At 45.5% G+C, this 9,427-nt stretch overlaps 1 protein-coding gene across 1 annotated transcript in view; it reads right to left on the bottom strand.

Moving 5' to 3' along the window:
* Nucleotides 1-933: 933 nt before the first annotated feature.
* The window catches only part of LOC147081823 (uncharacterized), a 39,290-nt gene continuing 30,796 nt past the window's right edge, over nucleotides 934-9,427 (bottom strand). The window contains exon 4 of the mRNA XM_085980654.1: nucleotides 934-1,022. Coding sequence (XP_085836780.1) covers nucleotides 951-1,022 — 72 coding nt within the window. The 3' untranslated portion in view covers nucleotides 934-950. The remainder of the gene's footprint in view (nucleotides 1,023-9,427) is intronic.

Raw genomic sequence — 9,427 nt, 5'->3', positions numbered from 1 at the left:
CAGGAATTCCTCCTCCACAGTATTGTTACTAATTTGGTTAGCCCAATCTATATGTAGATTAAAGTCACCCATGATGACTGCTGTGCCCTTTTTGCATGCTTCTCTAATTTCCCTTTTAATGCCATCCCCAACCTCCGCATTACTGTTTGGAGGTCTATATACCACTCCCACTAACGTTTTCTGCCCCTTGGTATTTCTCAGTTCTACCCATACAGATTCCACATCATCAGAGCTAATATCCTTCCTTACAATTGTGTTAATCCCTTCTTTAACCAGCAATGCTACCCCACCCGCCTTTCTGCCTATCTTTCCTGAATATTGAATACCCCTGGATGTTGAGTTCCCAGCCTTCGCCACCCTGGAGCCATGTTTCCGTAATCCCAATCAAATCATATTCGTTTACCTCTATTTGCACAGTTAATTCATCCACCTTATTACGAATGCTCCTCGCATTAAGACACAAAGCCTTCAGGCTTGTTTTTTTAACGCTCTTAGACCTATTAGAATTATTATTTACTGTGGCCATATTTGATTTAAACCGTTGATTTCTCTGACTGCAACTTTTGTTTTTCTCCTTCCTATCTTTTGCTTTTATCCTTGTTTCCCTTTCCTCTGTCCCCCTGCTCAGGTTCCCAACCCCCTGCCATTTTAGCTTAAACCCTCCCCCAGAGCACTAGCAAACACTCCCCCTAGGACATCGGTCCCAGCACTGCCCAGGTGCAAACCGTTCGGTTTGAACTGCTCCCACCTCCCCCAGAACCGGTTCCAATGTCCCAGGATTTTCAGGATTTTAACCACCCACATGCCTCCAATCCCGCCTCCACGGCCCAATGAAATTCCTGCCCAATACCTTTTAATTTCCAGTATAATTCTCTTCTAAATCAATCCCTGCTATTTATGACAATTAATCTCCAATAAATGAGCAAAATACATTTCTAACATATTAAAATTTAATTTAATGAAGTACTTACCAATTGGGGAATCTTTTCCATTTCTTGTCTGCAGTTTGCTTTATTCAGGTGCTGAGTGAAGCAAAATAGTTTTACTCTCAAAAAAAAGTAAATCATTTGTGCCCACTGAATGAAGCTTTGTAGACAATCAGTAAGACATAAAACTTCTACTCAAAATAAATAAATACAAATTATAAAATTTAAAAGATCACCTTTAGATTAATTCCCTAATTGGGCATTCGTGGTGAGGAGGGGTACTCACCGGGAGCGCTGATCAGAAAATCCTAAGCCCATGGCCCTTGATTTTCCATCCTATTAAATCCCTGGAAGTATCACTCTTCACTGCAAATACCTGATCCAGGAATTAGCCCTAATCTTTGGAGCAGATTCAGCTGCCAGCCTTTCATTGCCACACAAGCTGTGGTCTTAGGTGGGCAGGACAGTGACAAATGGAATTCAATCCCGAGAAGTGTGAGGTAATGTATTTGGGGAGGGCTAACAAGGAAAGGGAATACACATTAAATGGTAGGACACTGAGTAGTGTAGAGGAACAAAGGGACCTTGGAGTGCATGTCCACAGATCCCTGAAGGTAGCAGGCCAGCTAGATTAAGAAGGCATACGGAATGCTTGCCTTTATTAGTCATGGCATAGAATACAAGAGCAGGGAGGTTGTGCTTCAACTATATAAAACACTAGTTAGGCCTCAGCTAGAGTAATGCATGCAGTTCTGGTCACCACATTACAGGAAAGATGTGATTGCACTAGAGAGGGTACAGAGGAGATTTACAAAGATGTTGCCGGGAGTAGAGAATCTTAGCTATGAGGAAAGACTGGATAGGCTGGGTCTGTTTTCCTTGGAACAGAGGAGGCTGAGGGGAGAACTTATTGAGGTGTATAAAATTATGAGGGGCCTAGATAAAGGGGATAGAAAGGACCTATTTCCTTTAGTAGAGGGGTCAAAAACAGATTTAAAGTAATTGGGGGAAGGTTTAGAGGGGATTTGAGGGGAAATTTCTCCACCCAGAAGGTTGTGGGGGTTTGGAACTCACTGCCTGAAAGGGTGGTAGAGGCAGAAACCCTAACCACATTTAAAAAGTACTTGGATGTGCACTTGGGATGCTGTAACCTGCAGGGCTACGGACCAAGAGCTGGGAAGTGTGATTAAGCTGGATAGCTCTTTGTTGGCCGGCGCGGACACGATGGGCCAAAATGGCCTCCTTCCGTGCTGTAACTTTCTATGGTTCTATGATTATTTTGGGTGCATGCTGAATCTTTCTAACTTTATTGCAAAAGATTTCTGAAAAAATACATGAAAATATTAAAGCTAAAAACTATCCAAAAGCTCACTAATGCATTTGCAATACAGATCATATTTAGACATTTACACACAATTTTTGCTTTTACATTAATGGCCCAGAAATTCGGGTCGGGGGCTTCCTGCGGGTGTAAGCCCCCGACCTGCACTTACCTTGCACGCCGGCCGTTGAGCTGTAGGCCCCCGTGGAATTCCGATCCTGGGCCTGCTCCAACTGCCGGTGCGCAGTGCTTGCGTATCCCAGGGGCGCAGTTAGTTCGATGCGTCCCCTGGGATCACGTGGGCCATGGACAGCCAATGGTAGCAGGGAATGCTTCATTCATAAGTTTGACAGGAAGAGCTGTCAAACTTATAAATACTATAAGCCCCAAAACATCACTAAATCTTCAAATAAATTTTTTTTTAATCACATTTTTTAAACAAACTATAAATTACATGAAATAATTATTTTAAACAATAATTTAAATTTTTGAAAAAAATAATTTTATTTTCTAACGGGGCTAAAAATAAACTTACCTTTCTTTAAAGTATTTAAAAATAATAAACCTGTGGGAAAAATGTTTTAATTTTAATTAATTCACCACTTACCTTGTAAAAAGCAGGCCTTGCGACTGCTTTTTAAATGTCTAACTTCTGGAGACTTACCCTCCCGGGAAACCCTGCAAAAAAAAGTAAGTTCGATGCGCACACGCAGCCTCTCCTGCGCATGCGTTCGACCTCTGAACCCCTTCTTTCAGGGGAACGGAAGTGCCGGTTTCCCGCGCATGCGCAGTGCATGCACAAAACCGGCACTTCCATTGGGCCTACGGGTGAGTACCCCGTGCGTGCTCACCCGTGGGGACCCGAAGTTCTGGGCCATTAAGATTTTTATTAAGCTTTCACAGTAAATACACTATGTCCTAGAAGTGCATCCACTTATAAAGAGTTGGAAGGATATCAGAGCAGATTCCAGCTGAATAGTCCTCATAATTTGGAACAGTCAGATCATGGGTTTATCAGCAAGCATGAGCGGTACGTAATTCCATTGTTATCATTCTTTGGGAGGTGGGTATAACGCTCACTAAAAAAATTGGTGTGACATGCAACAACCTGATTTCCCCCATGGTTATGCTTTTATTATTAATCAGGTACTGACTTGGATAGAGAACTGATTGGCAGACAGGAAGCAAAGAGTTGGAAAAAACGGGTCGTTTTCCGAGTGGCAGGCAGTGACTAGTGGGGTACGGCAGGGATCGGTGCTAGGACCCCAGCTATTCACAATATATATTAATGATCTAGACAAGGGAACTAGATGTAATATCTCCAAGTTTGCAGACGACACAAAGCTGGGTGGGTGTGTGTGCTGTGAGGAGGATGCAGAGAAACTCTAGTATGATTTGGACAGGTTGGGTGATTGGGCAGATGCATGGCAGATGCAGTATAATGTGGATAAATGCGACGGCCTTGGTGAGACCACACCTTGAGTATTGTGTGCAGTTTTGGTCGCCTTATCTGAGGAAGGATGTTCTTGCCATGGAGGGAGTGCAACGAAGATTCACCAGACTGATACCTGGGGTGGCAGGAATGACGTATGAAGAGAGATTGGGTCGATTAGGCTTATATACGCTAGAGCTTAGAAGAATGAGAGGGGATCTCATTGAAACCTATAAAATTCTAACAGGACTAGATAGACTAGATGCAGGAAGGATGTTCCCGATAGCGGGGAGTCCAGAACCAGGGGTCACAGTCTGAAGATAAGGGGTAAGCCATTCAGGACAGAGATGAGGAGGAATTTCTTCACCCAGAGAGTGGTGAACCTGTGGAATTCTCTACCACAGAAGGCAGTTAAGGCCAATTCATTAAATATATTCAAGAAGGAGTTAGATATATTTCTTAAGTCTAAAGGGATCAAGGGATATGGGGAGAAAGCAGGGACAGGGTACTGAATTTGGATGATCAGCCATGATCTCATTGAATGGCGGTGCAGGCTCGAGGGGCCGAATGGCCTACTCCTGCTCCTATCTTCTATGTTTCTATTATACCCAATACCAACAACATCTTTGCAGCCAATATAGAGTAAATTCTGACCTTTAAATTATCACACTACTGCCACTCCCTCCCTCTTTGACATAGTTTGCACTATATTTTTCCAAATTGTATAGAGTGTCTGAGACAACTCATTATGCATCTCTAATTACTTCTTGACCTGCCTCAGTGGTTGATTCTCGAACTAGCTGGGCTGACTTGCTCAAAAGTCTATGGAGCTAAATTGGATAGTCCCCAAAAACAATTGTGGGGATCGCGATGCACAATTAACCTACGCCCGTTGATTGCAATGCAGGCAGCATGCCAACTTAGAACATAAGATATAGGAGCAAGAGTAGGTCACACAGCACCTCAACTCCACTTTCCCGTCCAATCCCCATATCTCTTGATTCCCTTAGAGTCGGGCTAGAAATTCATCATAGCTAAGGAATGGCCGATGTTTAGACTAAAAATGGTTAAGTAGCGACAGGTGAAAATCATCTAGACTGCACGCAAAATTCGTCCTCACTCCTCGTTAAATTGATTGCAGTCATGAGTCTCGTCTAAAAACCCAAGTTCATTGGAGTTATACTGAAGAGATGGACCAATATCTGGTGTAGTCTAAACACAAGTAATGATTGTCACAGGCTTTTTTCACTACTTAAAGGGGAGATCCATTGATGCTGCAGCACCTCCTTCTTAGCATTGTTGGGTGTGCAGCTGCCTCAACAACCATAAGAAAAAGAATAAAGAGAACTTATTTACAAATGCTGATGGCAGATCGTCGCCCCAGGGAGAGAGCACGGAGGTTTTCAGAGGAAGTTTTGGAGGCATTGGTTTTAGCGGTGGAGAGAAGGTGGGTGGTCCTGTACCAACTGGCAGGAAGCCCTCGCCACAAGTCTGCCGCACTATGTGGAGGGAGGTGGCACACCACATCACGGGCAGCACTGTGGTCCCCAGGTCCCACACCCAGCGCAGGAGGAAGTTTAACGAGCTCACACGGGTGGTCAGGATGAGTGAATGCTTCAACAAATGCTACATACCACCATCTGTACCATAAGCTTCACACACTGCTCAATGTACCACACCCCCAGCACTCACCCACCAACAATCTCTACCTAGCAACACTCACACCCACATCACACACCTTGCACACAATGACAGCTATTCAACTATGGCAGGCACAAGGGTCATTAGTTACTAGAATTCATGTGGTATGTGTGATATGTTTATAGATAAATTTATTAATGGTGTTTGGAATATTTTGTGGTCTCTCTCACTTCACCTTTGCACCCAGGAGGATGCTGTGATATGGCGTGAGACAGGGATGGTATGATGGGGATGTGATGAGCAATGGGGATCTTAGGTTTCATTCATTTGAATCGCATTCTGATGAGCCGGTCTCGGACAGCCTGTCCCGAAGGCAGATTGTCTCGCTGCCTCCTCCCTCCCTCCTGTTCCTCCTCCTTCTCGTCCTCCTCCTCATCCTCTTCCTCCTCATCCTCCTCCTGAGGTGGTCCCACAATCCCTGCTGGCGAGGGCTGCACCATCATGATGGTCAAGTTGTGGAGCATGCAGCAGACCCCACCATGAAATGGGATACCCGCTCCGGCGATTACTGGAGGGCTCCTCCCAAGCGGTCAATGCAACGGAACCATTGCTGCAATAAGCCGATATGAGTGCTGGACACGAGTGTTGGGGTTGTGGAGGGGAGCCATGAGCCAGGTGGAGAGCGGATAGCCCTTGTCTTCGGGCAGCCACCCTCGAGCTTGATGTGGTGGCTGGAAGACTGCTGGCGCAAGGTGAAGGCATCATGGCTGCTGACACGATAGTGGGCATTGATATTGAGGATTCGCTGTCTGTGGTCACACAACAACTGCACATTAAGTGAGTGGTAGCCTTTGCAGGATTGTTATGTGGTCCCCGCAAAGCCATGTGGGTGCAGGCAATGTCACCCTGCACCATGGGGAAGCCCGCTATCCTGGCAAACACACATTCACGCTTGTCCTGTTTCTCTCTGGTGATCGGGAAGCCAATGTAGTCCCTTCTCCTGCTGTAGAGATCCTCAGTGACCTCCTTGATGCAGCGATGGACAGCACACTGAAATGTTAGCTATGTCTCCTTTTGCAGACTGGAAGCATCCGCTGGCGAAGAAATTGAGGGCCACAGTGACCTTGACTGCCACTGGGAGAGCCGTGGTTGCCCTGGTTTGATGCTGGAGGTCTGGCTGTAGGACGTGGCAGAGTTCTAATCCACATGAATGGTGTGGAGTTACACTCATGGGTTAGATTATTTCAGATGGGATTGGCGAGAGCCCAGATAATAGCTTGAGGGATCCTGGCCATTGCATTATGTCATGTAAGGAAGACAATAAGGGACATAGGGGGGAAAATTCGATAAAGACCCTTAACATCACCCCCGGGGGCGCTAACGAGAGACGCAAATACATCGAATTTCTAGCCCAAAGAAGGATATAAAACACTTTGCTAAGAGGTAACATAACCCATGAAAAAAAATTAAAAAGTAGGACATGTTGGCATATGGAACTCGGTTAATTCAGCTTCCGAAAGTTCATTCAATATGGGAAAAAAGGTGGTTGGCATCATTAGAGAGAGAGAAAGGGAGATACAGATTTCACTTGGCAACAGCCAGTGTTCAAGATTGAAGTAGGGTCTTGGGATGTTTATAGTATTGCCATACTGTAAACATCCCATCACATACCATTGCAATCTTTGCAAGCCGGTTGAAAAACGGTACATTGAACATAGACTACCGAATGTTGATGTACGAGAAATGTAAACTTGTGTGCGTCGGCTGAAGGACAGTGCTTTTGACTGGAGGCTACCAAATAAGGCAAGGCTACTTCCAGTTTAATAAAGAGAATAGTGTATAAATAAAAACTTTTTCCTTTGTTCAAGCAGCACGAGAAGGGACACATGCCTATGTTCATGTGCTCTATCTGTGACTATACTCTGCTTGTAAATTGATTTTTATGCTGAAGTTAAAGAATTAAATGATTATAACCAAAAGACTAAATTTGTTACTACTCAAGTGAACAACAGAAGGCTGTTTAAAACAACAATGTTTAATTTGTGTTGGTTTTTATTTTTGCATTGTGGGAAACAGGAGGATGTTATGGACAGTGACAGAGGGAAGGTAAGGAGTGTGGGACTGTTGGTGAATGAGGTTGCAGTTACTGGTATCGCAGTGGAATTAGTTCTTCACAGACAGCCCGGATTGCCTTGGTTGGCTCCTTCTTCCTCTTCTTCCTCCTCCTCCTCCTCATGCACCTCCTCATGCTCCTCAGCTGCTCGCCATATAGCTGGTGGCAAGGGCTCATGATGGAAAGGTTGTGCAGCTCACAGAAGACCACGGCGAACCTTAACACCCACTCTGCCGAGTACTGCAAGGCTTCTCCAAAGCAGTCCAGGGAGTGGAAGTGTTGTTTCAGCACACCAATGGTCTGCTCTATGACATTTCGTGTGGCAGCAAGGCTTTCATTGTATGCATGCTGTGCCAGTGTGTATGGGCTGTGAACCGGTGTCATGAGCCATGTTGTCAGAGGATAGCCCTTGTTGCCCAGTAGCCACCCTTTGGTTTGGTGTGGTGGTTTAAATGCAGCTGGTACAGCGGACTGCCGCAGGCTGGGAACCTAAGTGAGAGAAACTAACGGAGAGAAGCAAAGCTGGAAGTGCAAGTTAGAAAAGTAGTCAACAAAACTAGTAGGGAGCAGAAACAAAGGCCAACAGTAAAGAGGGTCAAAGTGCAGAAAAATATTAAATAGGCAAAGTTGAAGGCACTTTATTTAAATACACGTAGCATTCGCAACAAGGTGGATGAATTCATGGCACTAATAGAAGTAAATGGGTATGATGTAATTGCCATTACAGAGACATGGTTGCAGGGTAACCAAAGCTGGGAAGTGATTGTTCCAGGGTATTCAATATTTAGGAAGGACAGACAAAAGGGAAAAGGAGGTGGCATATCGCTGATAATAAGGGATGAGATCGGTAGGTAGAGATAAAAGATCTTGGCTTGGCAGATCGTGATGTAGAACTGGAATCAGTTCAGGTGGAGCTAAGAAACAGCAAAGGGTGGAAAACATTGGTGGGAGTTGTGTATAGGCCACCAAACAGTAGTGGTAATGTAGGGCACAGTATTAATCAAGAGATTAGAAGTGTATGTAACAAGGGCAATACGGTAATCATGGGGGACTTTAATCTACATATTGACTGGACAAATCAAATTACAGTACCACTAATGGTGTGGAGGATGAATTCTTGGAATGCATGCGAGATGGTTTCCTGGATCAGTATGTGGAGGAACCAACCAGGGAACAGGCTATTCTGGATCTGGTACTGTGTAATGAGAAAGGGTTAATCAATAATCTTGTGGTAAAGGAGCCTTTAGGGACAAGTGTGTAGTGTATGTACTTTGCAGAAGGAACTATATTCTGCAGCCCCTGTATACTGCAGTACCAGTAGTGACCACCCCTGTATATAAGCCTGTGTAGTAACTTTGCATAGTTAGTTCCAGTTTGTCTCCACTCAGTAAAGGCCTGTTGTAACCAACTCCTGCAGTCCGTGTCTCAATTACACACGGGCATAATACTGGCGACGAGCAGATCTGAACTTACCTACAGTTCTGCACCACCTCATGGGGATCCATCCCTGAAACGAAGTTGTTAGAGGTCGAGGCCAGAAGGAAGAAAGAAAAAAAAACAAACAGAAGAAACGGGCGTTGACCGTGGGCAACCGCCTCTGATTCATCGGAGTTGAAGATTTGCAGGAGAGACTGTCGAGAGCGGGGCTTGGTTATCCTGTCTATGGTGTTCCAGCTAATCGGGCTGGTGGCAGGTAGTACACTGATCCTTCCTGGGCTGCGGCGGGCTAGAGCTCGATTGGGTGGCTTTCAACGGGGCCGAGCAACGTTGTCGGGAAGAGGAGAGAGGGTGGAGCACACAGGGCGCGGCCGGTGCTACGAAGCCGGGCAGCGTACAGACCCGAGAAGAGGGAGGAAAGTGTCCCGTAGGGTTGCTCTGACGACGGGAAAATAAAAGAAATTAGAAGCGCAGAAAGCCGCGAGGAGCTGCAGTTTGCCACGGGAACCGCGGAGAGCGGCGTTAGCAGCAGCGCGGGGGGGAAGTGCGCGAAGACC

This window comes from Somniosus microcephalus, unplaced genomic scaffold, assembly GCF_052327205.1.
Source record: "Somniosus microcephalus isolate GS21.2 unplaced genomic scaffold, FLI_Smic_1.0 scaffold336, whole genome shotgun sequence".
NCBI lineage: Eukaryota > Metazoa > Chordata > Chondrichthyes > Squaliformes > Somniosidae > Somniosus > Somniosus microcephalus.
This window is presented reverse-complemented; position numbering and strand designations above follow the sequence as displayed.